The sequence below is a fragment of the Prunus mume genome, linkage group LG6, assembly GCF_029339155.1.
Source record: "Prunus mume cultivar Tortuosa linkage group LG6, ASM2933915v1, whole genome shotgun sequence".
NCBI lineage: Eukaryota > Viridiplantae > Streptophyta > Magnoliopsida > Rosales > Rosaceae > Prunus > Prunus mume.
In genome coordinates, this window is record NC_142703.1 from 23,045,546 (window position 1) to 23,059,896 (window position 14,351).

Consider the following 14,351-nt stretch of genomic DNA (forward strand, 5'->3'; position numbering starts at 1 on the left):
CTTTTCCACAGAGCGATCGTCATCCAACCCTTGGTTAGGCTGGTTGGGGGCAGCCATGGGATGCAACGGTCTTGAGTTCGTTTGGGCTTAGTGTCGATTTCCATTTGGGATGGCGCTTTGCAAATCTCACCGTTCGTTTAGTCTTCATCTCACCTCTCCTGCGTTCGTTCAGCCATTCCAAAGTTCGTCCGAGAGGTTTTCAATTAGAGATTTGTCCCTTGGTTGTGTTGAAATATAATCCTGCTCGGCTGATTTATAATCCTGCTCGGCTGATTTATAATCCCGCTGCTTAATTTCTTAGAGCAGAAGTCATTTTCTATTTTCTGTTCTTCTATTTTAAATGATGTAATGAGAACCATTAGATCATAGTCTAGAGTGGATTCTCTAGCTTAGATTTGGTATGACACGTAAGCACCTAATAGGGTGATTATAATTGTTAGAAGAGAATCACATTTCTCTCTCACACACTATGTAGCTGCAGATTGTAAGAATTCAATAGAACAGTGCCTTCCTCATTTCTCTTCATTCTCTCTAGTTGAAATCTCCAGAAAATACATCTCTTCCTAATCTGAAAATACATATACAACGAGAATTTAACATGGCCTCAGAGCCAGTTCGATTGTTTGTTGGGCGTGAATCTGTGAAGATCGAGTGGTGTTTGGTCAATGACGTTGAGCTCACTCAAAATTTCACGGCTTTTCTAGCTGCGTCGATGTCTAACATGGCAGGATCAAGCTCTTGAGCCAGTACACCATTTTCAATGGAGAAAACTATGAGTTTTGGAGCATTCGAATGAAGACCATTCTCAAATCTCATGGACTGTGGGATTTGGTTGAAAATGGTTTTGATGCTTCAGATCCAAAGAAAAAAAAGGAAAGGAAGAAGGATCTAAAGTCTGCTGAAGAAGAGAAGTCTATAACGGTAGATTTTGATGAAAGATGCTCGTGCACTTGGGTGATCCAAGGTGCAGTCTGGACAAATTTTTCCCGAATAGTGAATGAAGAAACCTCAAAAGGTGCATGGGATATTCAAGGGAGTTTAGAGGCGATAAATGGTATGAAGTGTGAAGCTACAAGGCTTACGTAGAGAGTTTGAATACACTCGTATGAAGGATAGTGAGTCATTCTCTAGTTATGTTGCTAAACTATTTGATCTAATTAATCAAATGAAAAGTTATGGTGAAGAGTTACCTAGAGAAAGAGTTGTGCAGAAATTACTTATTAGCTTGCCTAGATCTTATGACTCTATATGTTCTGTGATTGAGCATTCAAAGGATCTTGACACTCTTGAAATTCAAGAAGTGGTTGCGTCTCTCAAGAACTTTGAGCTCAGGTTGGATAGGCACAAAAAATTCCACAGAAAAGGCTTTACTACCTTTGAACATAGAGAGTAAAAGCTCTAAGAATGGAAGTTCTTCTGGAGGTAACAAGTCTCAGAGGAACTGGAAGGGAAATGGGAAGAATTGGAATAACAAGTCCAATTCTAATCCCAAACCAAATGCATCAAATGATGGAACTAAAACACCTTGCAAGCACTGTGAAAAACTGCACTATGGCAAGTGCTGGTTTGAAGGAAAACCAAAATGCAGAGGATGTGGAAAGTTTGGTCACATGGTTAGAAATTGCCATGAAAATCAACCTGTGCAGAAGGTGAATTATGCCAATCAGTGAAGTAATCTGGAACATTGTTTTATGCATGCAATGCCGTGACAGATGTGAAATTGAACAATTCTTGGTATGTGGACAGTGGTTGCAGTAACCACATGACTGGAGATGAAAGGTTATTGATAGATATTGGGATGTAACTTCCAAGGTGAAAATGGGGACTGGAGAGACAGTTCAAGTTGTAGGAAAAGGCACACTTGTGATAGAAACCAAAACAGCAGTGAAAAACACATTCAAGAAGTGATGTTGGTGCACAGTTTAGAAGAGAACTTGCTCAGTGTTAGTCGGATGATGGAACATGGGTATTGTTTAGTATTTGGAAGGGAATGGTGACAATTTTTGATGATTAGTCATTTGCAAAATCCTATAGCTAAGGTTCCAATGACTATCAATAGGTGTTTCTCTCTCACAATGGTACCTGCTACTCGGGCTTGGGCCGAGCAAGTGTGACTCATTTGCAGACTTGGCATAAAAGGTCAGCCATCTTAATGATCAAAGCATCAGATCTTTGGCAAATCAAGACATGGTTCATGGATGCCTAGTGCGGAGAAGGATTTTGCAGTTTGTGAAGGTGCAGGTGAAAGCGACATAGAGACTCATTTCTGCAGAATCTACTTGAGAGCTGGTTTCCACTTGAATTAGTCCACACTGACATTTGTGGTCCTATGCAGATTGCATCAATGTCGAAACAGATATTTCATGTTATTCATTGATGACTATACAAGAATGGCTTGGGTTTATTTTCTCAGAAATAAATCTAATGCTTTTGAATGTTTCAAGAAGTTCAAAGCAATGACAGAATTGCAGAGTGGACACAAGGTGAAATCACTTAGAAGTGTCAGAGGTGGAGAATTCATGTCAAATGAATTTCTTGCATCTGCTTGAGAAATTTGTGAATACAAAGGCAGTGGTAGCATATTCCCTCAACAAAATGGAGTTGTTGAGAGGAAGAACAGGACTGTAATTGAGATGGCAAAGTCTATGCTACATGAAAAGAGACTTCCATATGAGTTTTGGGCGAGTGTTCATACAATGATTATCTTCTCAACAGGTGTCCTCTAAGTCTCTTAAGAAAATGACACCATTTGAGGCCTTCACAGGAAGAAAGCCATTGCACACTTGAAAGTGTTTGGATGCCTATGTCATGTGCTTATTCCTTCTGTTTTGAGACACAAGTTGGAAGAAAGCAGTCACAAATGCATTTTTGTGGGCTATGGATTGTGTGAAAAGGCTATAGACTGTATGATCCTAAGGCTAGAAAGATTATCTTGTCTAGGGATATCTATTTTGATGAAGAAGCCTCATGGACATGGGAGAATCCTAGCAATGCAGATGTGAGAATGCCTATGCAGATGGAAATCAAGGTGCATGAACCGAAGGTATTAGATGAACAATCTCGGTTTTGGATACTCAAATGCAGATGGAAGAAGAAATTGCACCTCAAGGGGAAGAAATGCTTGATGAGACTCAAGGGTTGATCACACACCTCACAAGTGGAGGAGTATTAATGACATCATGACACAATGCAACATGTGCATTGTAGAACCCAACTGACTTTGAAGAAGCGATTTGGATGAATCATGGAGAAGTGCAATGGAGGTCAATTGAGATGATTAAGAAGAACAATACATGGAAATTAGTTGTGAGGCCATTTGACAAACCGATGGTGGTGTTAAATGGGTCTACAAGGTCAAATCCCGAACCTAGATGGTATTGTGCGAAGAATAAAGCTAGGCTTGTGGCTAAAGGCTATTCACGCAGGAATCGACTATAATGAGACATTTGCCCTGTGGCAAGACTTGACACCATCGAACCTTGATAGCCCTTGCCACAAAAGGAATGGAACCTATTTCAACTTGGATGTGAAGTCTGCGCTTTCTCAATGGCATTCTAAAGGAGGAAGTTTATGTTGAACAACCTCAAGGATATGTTCAGAGAGCAAGGAAACCAAGGTGTACAGGTTGAACAAGGCTCTATATGGATCAAACAAGCCCTAAGGGCTGTATGATGAAATAGATGCCTATTTCAACATGCAGGTTTTAAGAAGAGCTTAAGTGAAGCTACTCTCTATATCAAAACAAGTGACACTCAGGTATTATCATTGTCTCACTCTATGTAGATGACATTATATATCTTTAAGTGTCCTAAAATGTGAAGAGTTTAAACAAGATATGATGCAACACTATGAGATGATGACTTGGGTATGTTGCACCATTTTCTTGGCATGGGAGTGGAACAAATGATAAGCATATTTTCATTCATCAAAAGAAATATGCCATGAAAATTCTTGAGAAGTTTGGAATGAGAGACTGCAAGTCGTGGCAATTCCATTAGTGGTGAATGAGAAATTGTGTAGAGAAGATGGAAGTGAAGCAGCGAGATGAAAATGAATTCAGATGCAGATTGTAGAGTCTGCTTTATCGACTACCACAAGACCAGATGTCATGTTTGCATCTAGCTTGCTTGCTAGGTTTATGCACAATCCCTCAAAGAAACACATGGAACTCTAAAAGGGTGCTTGAGATACATACAAGGCACATTAGATTTGGAATTGAGTTTGCAAAGGGAAAGCAGCTACTCTAATTGGGTATTGTGGCGGTGATGGCTGGGAGTGAGGATGATATGAGGAGCACCTCAGGATATGCCTTCACACTAGGCTCAGGCATGTTCTCTTAGGCTTCCATCAAGCAAAACACAGTTGCTTTATCTACAGCCGAGTATGTGAGCCTTCTGAAGCAACTTCACAAGCTAAGTGGCTCAAATTTGTGCTTGAAGATTTTGGTGAAGAACAGGTAGAAGGGACTCAATTCTATGTGACAACACCTCTGCAATTGCAATGGCAAGGAATCCAGTTCATCACCAAAAGACAAGACACATCAGGAAATTTCATTTTATAAGGGAAGCCATTCAAGCAAAAGAAATCGAATCGGTGTCTTGCAAGATGAAGATCGAGATAGCGATATTTTGACTAAGGCTCTGCTAAGGATCAGTTTGTGAGGTTGAGAAGCTTGCTTGGAGTGAAATCACTAAAGTTAGAAGGAGTGTTGAAATATAATCTGTTACAGGTGATTTATAATCCTGCTTTGGCTTATTTATAATCTTGTGCCTGATTTCTTAGGCGAGCAAGTCATTTTCTATTTTCTGTTCTGTCTATTTTAAATGATGTAATGAGAACCATTAGATCATAGTCTAGGTGGATTCTCTAGCTTAGATTTGGTATGACACGTGTAAGCACCTAATAGGGTGTGACAGTTGTAATTACATTAGAAGAGAATCACATTTCTCTCTCTGTCCGGACACACTATGTAAGCTGCAGATTGTAAGAATTCAATAGAACAAGGCCTTCCTCATTTCTCTTCATTCTCTCTAGCTGAAATCTCCAGAAAATACATCTCTTCCTAATCTGAAAATACATATACAAACTGAGAATTCTAACAGGTTGTCCCTTGCATCGTTTGTCTTCAAGTATGCATCCCGTAAACTTTTTAACAAATAACTTTTTTTGTCTTCAATTCATAGTGGAAATAACTTTAAAGTGGGAAAAGATCATCAATTTTTAACAATGAGGATGAGATTTTTTTTTTTAAAAAAAAGGTTGGCTACATATCAAAACACTGTTAAAGATGTAGCACATGTGGCACTAATTACACAAATTGTGTAATGATCTATTGTTGTTAATATTTGCTTTCTTATTTTATTTTTTGTTTTTCTGTTCATGTTTTTTTATACTAATTTTGTGTAATATTTACTGATTTGGTGATTTCATGCTAGAGATGTTCAAAGTTTGAACACTACCTCCTATATCTGAATTCTAATTCTGAATTTTAATTCTTCTTTCTTTCTAAGTTTGAACACTACCTCTATTATCTGGACAAATTGGCAAAAAACAAAACACATTTCAATGGAGATAAAATTTGACCATGCAGAGAGCTTCTTTGTCTGAGGTTTGAAGGTGTAAGAGGAGTTGGGGTTGCACTAATTTTTGTTTGTGGCATCATGGAGTCACACAGTCATTTAATGTTATTGATTACGTCTGTTTTGCTTGGTTAGGCTATAGAAGCTCTGTTTAATTAGTTTTTGGATATTGCGTTGTTTGAAAATTCTTATTTCTATAGTTGTGCTATTGTTGGTGTGTGTCCATTTTGCTTCATTAGGCTATAGATGTAATTAAGAAATAATAGTTTAATTCATGAATATTTTTTCCCTTCCCAACTATTGATATGTTGGTCGAAGTTTGACTCTGATTTTTGCTTTGGATTTTGATGATGGCTGATATTCTGTTTTCTTCTATCTCTGTTTGTTTTTGTTTTCCAGGAATTTTCTTTTGTTTTAGAAGTGGTCTAATGAAGTTCAGACATCTCATATAAAAACACTCTAAAGAAAAACATATTTGGACAGTTTTGGGACTAGAAAATCAGAAACTGCAATTTTTTCGATTTTTTCTTGCTTTTTCTCTTCTTTCTTAATCATGTTTTCTTTTGATGTTTTGTAGGTGTTGTTTTGCTGCTTTAGATAGAGCTGTTTGGTGATTGTTTTTGGTTTTGTTAAACAAGAGGTGCGTTTCTATGTTAAAATTCCAATTTATTGTTTTCGGTTCTGTGAATAGAGCATAGTAATTAGCTAATGGCATCAATTGACAATTGGTTGGGATAAATTTGAACTAATTGCTATGATTGTACAGCTGTAAATGAAGCCAATTAATTCTTATGTGATTTGAACCAATGACAAGTTGTTTTCATGTATGATCTGTGCTTAGATATATATTAATATTTTTGACTTTTTCCTTTTAGTTTATGGAAGATATGATGTATTTGGAGGGGTTGTTGATAAGAGTGATAACAACATGATATTGCTTTTGATTATATATTAATGCCTTTTTGTGTGCTGAAGCTTTTTGAAATTTTTTGTCTTTTTGAGGGAGCTTTTTTAACATGAAAAATGAGATGTAGCTGCCTTTGGTTACATTTGATTGATGTTTTGGGTTGATTTTTAGACATATATGTTTAGTACAAATTGGAGCTTGATCTTTAGATTGTTAGAAAAGACTTTGAGATGACTCAATTGTTGAATTAGAGTATGAAATTTTGATATCTTGTTTAAAGGGGAAAAAGGGAAAAACAGAAAAATGGAATTGAAAAATATATAAAAAATCTTGATTGTTTAGGGTGACTTTTGAATAGGTAACTTATGATTGTTTAGACCAGTAACTTTTGATCTTATATTCTTTGTTTGATATGCATCTAGGATCATTTAAACAGTCCATTTTCCCGTGCTTTTACAATGTTTTTCTTTGCCCAAAACACATTAATTTGGGTAGTCTTGAGTGATTTCTTGCCTTGCAGATTTTGCTCAGGCTAAAGTTTTGGTTTTATGAAAAGATTGTGCATGTATAAAAATATGCAAGCTAATTTCTTCTCCATCTTTTCTGTTTTTTCTTCCTTTTTTCTCTTTTTTTTTTTTTTAAACCATGTTTTCTTTTGATATTTTGCAGGTGGTCTTTTGTTGCTTTGGATAGAGCAATTTGGTTGGTGTTTTCGGTTATGTTAAGCAGGAGGTGAGTTTCTAGGCTGAAATTTCCAATTGATTGTTTTAAGTTTTGTGAATAGAGCATAGGAATTAGCCAATGGTGTCAATTGACAATTGGTTGGGATAAGTGTGTGCTTCTTATTTTTTCTTCAAGTCCTAAAGAAAGATGGCAACCGTACAAAAATAGACTTCAACAATTTTCAAACGCAAAAAAAGGATTATATGCCTTATGAGAAGAAACTGAATTTTCGGATTTTGCGTTTTTAATAGGTGCTATATAACTGTTTTTCAGATTGTTTCGTAGCTCTTCCCATTGCTGCTAGACAACATGTCAGTTTTATATTCATCTTTTAAAGAAGTCATGCATATCAACTGTGGCTAATTGGTTTTTGGATATTGTCTCTTTGAAAATTGTTTTTCTGTCATTGTGATGTTATTGCTTATATGGTTTGCTTGATTAGGCTATAGAAATTGTATTTAATTCGTTTTCGTATGTTTGTTTTGAAATTTTTTATTTATATAGCTGCAATATTGTTGGTGTGCGTCCAAGTGAACTGCTTTGAACAGCTCAAAACCTCGAAGCTGCAGGAAGGTTACCCAAGTCAGATTGAGTAGACATTAACAAAGCATCGAATTAGAAACAGGGAGTTGAGACAATTATCTACATACTTGCTGCTTCTGACCAACACTATTGAGCTCATCCAAAATGTACTTTCTTGCCTTCAGGTTTTGACATAATGATTTAAAATCATCGGTCAAATGATGCTCTGCTGCCCAATCCTCCAATGCCTTTCTGTCAGCGACCACCACAGCAACAAGAAACGACTCAAAGCTGTTCCCATAAACCCAAATCTGCAAACCAGAGGAAAGTTCAGATATCCACAACTTTAGAAAACAGAAAACAACCAAAAGGAAATTTTCACAAATTAAAATGTTGTAAAAAGACCAAAAATACAAACTCGTCAATGGAGGAAAACAGAGGCGAGTCCTAATGTATGGAAATAGTTCTACTTCTATTGGATGTAGTAACAAGCAACATACCGATGTGATAAGAGGGCATTGCAGGTATTTGCTTTCAATGTTTTCCACAGCAACATATTCACCTTGAGACAGTTTAAATATATTCTTTTTCCTATCCATAATTTTCATTGCTCCATTAGGCTGCAATTCTCCAATGTCACCTGCAATCCACTCAAGGTCAAGAAATACCACCTTTTAATGCAACAATTATCCATCAGCAAAACATTCAAACATGCACAGTGGTGACATCTTGACAAGCCAAAAGACTGACCATCAAGCAAGTAAATTATTTCATTCAACTCTATGGCTAACTATTATGAGAAGTTTTACCAGAAAACAAGGACTTCCTCTCAGGCAAAACTCTACACGTGGCACACTGGAAAGTGCATCATATCCCATTTCTGGCACTGACTCAAGCCTTGTTGTAACTATTTAATTGTGCACCATGAACTAACTAATAACCAAGCAAAATAAGGACTTCAATATTTCCCTAGTATAAAAAGTGGAAACCAAAACACGCCAGAGTTTTTTTTTTCATTTTAAAAAAGAGCAAAGATAACCAACAGCAAATAAAGATGAGTGTTTGTCTGAAGCTTTACGTCAATTGGAAATCATACCAACAAAACTGGAAAAAAGTTACAATATTGGATGATGGCTGTCGAGCAAAGAGAGCTGTTGTATGAGCAATCAAATGGCAACTATCAAGCAAAAATCTACAATACAACAATGCAATATGACTAAAACTTTATTTAAATAAAAAAATAAACAGATTCAAAATTAAGAGAGACAAGTAAACCCTTTTTTTTTTTTAATCAAAAAGGAGAATTTCATTCAACTAGGAAAACGTATAGGAGGGCAAAAACAATGGCCTCGTTAAAACCTTTACCATAAAAAATCCCCATAAAGAGGAAAATCTGGACAAGGAAAAAGAGTACCACAACACCTCCACAAAAAATACAGAAAAAACACCCTACCCTCACATCTTTCCCTAGAAGACAGTCCAACCAAGGTGGTGCTGTCCAAACGAAACTGGAGCCTTCCTTCAAGCCAAATTGCGTAAGAGCATGCGCCACACCGTTGCCCTTTCGAGGTTGATACAAAACATCCGTCACATACATGTCGACCACCAACCGTCTAATATCTTCCACCACATTGCCAATGTTGCTCCACCAATCCATTCTGCCATTAAGCATTGAAACAGATCTTGAGAGGCAGTTGGAAGTATAAAACAATTAAAACCCAAAAAGCCTATCATCAATAAACATTCCCATATGGCCACTATCTCCCTCCCCAAAACATCCAACCCCTGCGGCCCTATAGCAGCAAAACCACAAAAGAAAATTCATTTCATCAACTTATGGAGACAAGTAACACTTTTGAACTAAACATACAAGGTTGCTATTTTATGCTTTTTAAATATTGAAAGAGTCATATATCTACAATGTTCTCATTTCGAAACAAAAGTATCAATCAACAACATCTATACGGAGTGTTGCTTCTTTATTCTCTGACGAGAACACAGGAATTTAATTAATATGACTTACCATAATGATAATAGCTTGTTGATGATAATGAAATAGAAGTTTCTTACTGAGAAGATCCTTGGACAGAAGAGCTTCCCGATGTGCTCGCTTCGCTAGACAGCCTTACCTGAGGTGATCCAATGTACTTATACGGGACATGGGCTATTTTCGACCAATCCTCACCACTACCTTGTCTGCATCTTTCCTCAAGCTTAGGACATTCTTGAATAGAGAGGTGCTGGAGTTTAGTGAGAAGCTTGAAACCCAGTGGCAGTAGTGTCAAATTTGGACAATGATATATGGTCACAGATCTAAGAGAAGCAAGATCCTCAAACCATTCTGGCAAAGCTGTTAGATTGTCGCAGCTACTAATTTCCAAGCAGTGCAGGGTCTTGACATTTTGCAACCCTTCTGGCAGAGAATCAAACCAAGGACAGTTCTGAACCATCAAACTTCGAAGGGAGGAGAGGTGTTGCACACCTGCTGGAAAAGAACCAAGTTTTGGACAGTCCATGATGGTCAAGTCCTCAAGCAATGTGAGATGTTCCAAACTCAACAATAGAGAAGTCAGCTCACTGCAGTTTTCAATGGACAAAGTTCGAAGTGAAGCCAAACCTGCAATTCCACCATCTGGCAGGGATGTTAGACTGCCACAGCCACTAATCTCCAGTGACTCCAGAGCTTTCAAGTTCTGTAAACTTCGTGGTAGAGAGGACAACTTTTCACACCAACGAATGGTCAATGATTTTAGAGAACTAAGGTTTTGGATCTCCAAAGGCATTGAATGAAGCTTGGGGCAGGACACAATCTTCAAGGAAGACAGACTAGCTGATCCAAAGAGCCCTTCCGGGAGAGACACTAGGTCTGGAATTTTGTCAAGAATAAGAACAGATAGCAAACTTAAATATGCTATGGGTACCATTGTAGGATTACATTCCCGTAGCTCCAAATGTTGAAGGGACTGAGGTAATGGTATATGTGCTAACTTGGGGCAACTCTTTACAGTTAATTTCTTCAATCTACGGAATGCATTTCCATCATTTGCACTTGACCACTCTTTCAAGTTTGCAAAATCACTTACTGATAGTTCTTCGAGTGATGGAAACCATATGTTTGTACCGTCACCATAGAACTCTGTACCAATGCTCTTCACGCCATGCATTCCTTGCAGAGAAAGCGTCTTAAGTAGCGGAAGATTCCCAACGGCTGGAAGATGTTCACAACTTCTACAGTTGGTGAAATCAGCAGCGACAAGATTTGGGAGAGCCCAATCAGGAAATTTGGTTCCTGGGTACCCATTTATAACTAGATTTTTCAGATTTTCATGTGGTTGCAGGCATCTAATAAGTTGTTTAGCTTGCAGCGCTATATGTGGTCCTGCGACACCTACTTCAGCTGGGGCATTAGGTGGTTTGGCGAATGAATCTTTAAATCCCGGAATAAAACCCCAGTATAATCCCAATGACTCAAGATTTTTCTTCATGAACAATTGTCCTTCGTCTGCTGGTGTAGCATATCCAATATTCTCCAAGCGAGTAATATTCAACTCCCCATGAAGATTTAAACCACGCAGCATACCGAGAATCCCGGAATTCCGTGTTCTCAACCACACATACGGTTCACTCCTCTTCGGCAATTTCCCCGAGACAAAAAGTGGCAATGTCTGAAGTTGATGTAAGCTTCTAATACAAGAAGGCATATATGTCAAACTTACACATCCACTTAAGTTAAGATGTCTTAAGCCGGTCAAGCTTTTCAAAATTGGCAAAGATTCAAGATTATGACAACAAATTAGGTTTAAGGTTTGCAAAGAAAAGAGATATTGTATGTTTTCAGGTAACTTGGAGATGCGCGTGTAAGACAAGTCAAGATACCTCAAACATATCAAGTCACCCAAGGAATTTGGCAGATCAACAAGATCACAGTTGTTGAGATCTAGCACTCGCAGGTATTCAAAACTTGAATAAATTTTATCTCCGTCCTGTAACGAGCCAGAATCTCCGATCAATAAGAGAGTTCGCAAATGTTTTGCTTCATATAGAGTTTCTGGAATTTTTATTCTTGCACCATATTGATAAACAACAGATGCGTGGCGAATCTCTGTTGGTGGCCAATTTTGTGGCCGACCCTGTTCAAGTACCACATATTCTTTTCCTGCAACATATCGTGCAAGATCATGAATGATATCATTCATCTTGTATTCAATTATTTCTCCACTGTCATGTAGCCATACTTCTTGCAAGAAAGATATCCACAAAAATTCGGAAAAGTATTCCTCACCAATGTCTTCAGGCCGCTTGCTTCCTTCGTTTGGAATGAAGCCTTCTGCCATCCATAGATGAATCAACTTCTGCTTCTTGAACTCATAATTTTTGGGAAATAATGAGAAGAATGCAAAGCATTGTCTAAGATGTGCTGGTAGACTCAACATCAGGGCAGGGAAAACTTTATGTTGGCTTTCACATGATTCCCAGAGTTCACAATCTCGCATAAATAACCATTGTTTTTCTTCTCTTTTCAAGCGCATTGAGCTTCCCAAACTTTTTGCAGCTAACGGCACTCCTCCAACTTTTTTGATAATCTCCTTTCCAATCCGTGTAAGATTTGGATACTTCTCTTCTTCGCCGCATCGAAATGCCCGGTCCTTGAACAAAGACCAGCAATCATCATCCTCCAAACCATTTAAATAAAATGGTGAATTTGGGAAGTCCATCATGAATGGAATTTTTTGACTGCGGGTGGTGACAATGATTTTGCATCCATCAAGACCCCCTCTAAACAAAGCTCTTAGTTTGTCCCAATCATCCTGGTCTTCCGTCCAAACATCATCTAACACAATCAGGCATCTTTTCTTCTGTAGAAATTTCGAAAGCCGAGACTGAAGTAGTTCAATCTCCGACAACTTGCATTCATCCTCTGTTGCACACTCAATGGCTGCCTTCATAATCTTCTTGACATTGAAATCCTCAGAAACAAAAATCCATATTCTAGAGTCGAAGTGTTGGACTACCCTCTCATCGTTATATGCCAACTTTGTAAGAGTGGTCTTGCCAATTCCTCCAATACCAATTATTGGAATACAAGTTGCATATCCATCCTGGGAAGTTTCCAAAGACAGTAACAATTTGACTAACTTCTCTTTCTCATCATCTCTTCCATATATCTTTGAGTCGTCGACGCAAGAGTCAGTCTCCCTTTGGATAGATCGTCGATCTCCTATGCTAGGCTCTCTAAAATTAAATGTCGAGAGTCCCTCATTTATCGTCTTTTCTAATCTGTGGATTGTCTTTTTAATTTTTTCAGCTTTTGGATAGAAAGGTTTAGTTAAAAACTTAGCAAACCTGATGGTTTTGGATGATTGGAACAAACTCACATATTTGTCCAGAAGGTCCTCAGCATCAGAAGCAGCATTCTTGAGGTTTGACAACCAAAGCCTAACATATTTGTTGGTTAATTGTTGATCCTCTGCAGCTTGAAGAATAGCTTGAACCCTTTTTAATGAATCTTGTAGGCTGTCGCGGTTGTCCTCAACACCCCAGATATCAGCAAGTGCTTCTAAGGCTGGGGAGGCCAATCTGTCAAAGATCACTTGCAAAGCAGGGGATAAAACTATGCTTGCTGCTTCCATTTCTAGCTGCGGCAAGGCTGAGATGGTGGCAAAAATGGTGAGAATAGTTGGATCTGGAAATGGAATGATCTGAACAAGTGGAGATTTTCAATTTGATTGATGTTCAAAAGCAAGAACATACGTGATTCACACTCAAAGTCAAGGTCTATCATCTATCCTAATCACTATTCTCGTGATCCCTCTTTGAAAAACTTGCATCCAATTACATCATTTCTATCCTCTTTTTCCACAGAAATTTCCTTACTACCCTTACCAACAAAAGGAAGACATTTTTCCACCTTCATCATTGATTACGACGTATTATTTTTGTCAACATACCATTAAATGCTATGTTTTGTAACCTCCCTATCTTAAGGGATGCATGTTGTAAGGTTGTGGTATCCCATTCAAATCTGAAGCATTAACCTAGAAATGAAGATAAAGAAATACAGAGCTTACTCTCTTTATTTTGTCTATTTCACAACACATTATCAACACCAACGTCGCTTTGATATATTTTATTTCCTTCTGAATTTTCTCAACTAAGGGTTATGTGGTTATTTTCTATCTCCTCATAAGATGATAACCTTTGAAGATGATCCACCATCTATGGTAGTTTGAATATCAAGATCTTACATCTCTAGTTTTCTAATCCAAATTAGTATTAGCACGGCCCCTCTTTGAAAACTTTCCACCCAACCATACATTGACAAGCACAAAGGTCCAAATACTGGGCCACTAGAAATCCTAAGCTAAGAGTGAGGTTCTTGAAAAAAGGAGTGACACAGGTATGTAATAGGCTAGGGCCAAACAAATAGAAAATAAAGTCTAGGGTCTGGAATTAAAGTGTTCTAATGCATCTGGTGTATTTACTTAATGCTTGTGTGTTTTTCACCTTTTCTTGACCTCAATCATCTCCTTTTCTTTTCCTATCTTTTTTCTCATTCATTCAAACTTATTGAAACAAAACTCAACAGTTGAATTTTTGTTGAGTTTATAGTTGTGTTTTTG

The 14,351-nt window shown here is 37.7% G+C and overlaps 1 protein-coding gene and 1 long non-coding RNA gene across 7 annotated transcripts; one reads left to right on the forward strand and one right to left on the reverse strand.

The window, feature by feature from the left end:
- The first annotated feature begins 190 nt into the window (after positions 1-190).
- On the forward strand, positions 191-8,332 carry LOC148916486 (uncharacterized). Of its 2 annotated transcripts, XR_016128172.1 has the most exons (5): positions 191-221; positions 5,103-5,129; positions 6,157-6,219; positions 7,156-7,218; positions 7,714-8,332. It is a non-coding gene; the product is annotated as an uncharacterized LOC148916486 (long non-coding RNA). The 2 variants fall into 2 exon arrangements; XR_016128173.1 differs by lacking the exon at positions 6,157-6,219 and having other exon boundaries at positions 196-221.
- LOC103335855 (putative disease resistance protein RGA3) lies at positions 7,798-13,553 on the reverse strand. 5 transcript variants are annotated; one of them, XR_016128171.1, is made up of 4 exons: positions 9,802-13,553; positions 9,185-9,389; positions 8,232-8,371; positions 7,798-8,042 (listed from the first exon to the last, which is right to left on the reverse strand). XR_016128171.1 is itself a non-coding variant. In XM_089055237.1 (3 exons), the coding sequence occupies exons 1-3, from the start codon at positions 13,359-13,361 to the stop codon at positions 9,038-9,040; spliced, it is 3,786 nt and encodes a 1,261-aa protein (XP_088911363.1). In that variant the 5' UTR covers positions 13,362-13,553; the 3' UTR covers positions 7,798-9,037. The 5 variants fall into 5 exon arrangements, 4 of the variants coding, with proteins under 4 accessions (XP_088911363.1, XP_088911362.1, XP_088911361.1 ...); XM_089055237.1 differs by having other exon boundaries at positions 7,798-9,389; positions 9,802-11,887; positions 12,014-13,553; XM_089055236.1 differs by having other exon boundaries at positions 7,798-8,371.
- Positions 13,554-14,351: the final 798 nt, after the last annotated feature.

Bases quoted from the DNA above. Each gene is read 5' to 3' on its own strand.
- LOC103335855 (XM_089055235.1), bottom strand. From the start codon at position 13,361: ATGGAAGCAGCAAGCATAGTTTTATCCCCTGCTTTGCAAGTGATCTTT. The intron at 9,390-9,801 runs GTAAGAAACTTC...GCTTAATGGCAG, and splicing joins TCTGTCCAAGGATCTTCTCA to AATGGATTGGTGGAGCAACA.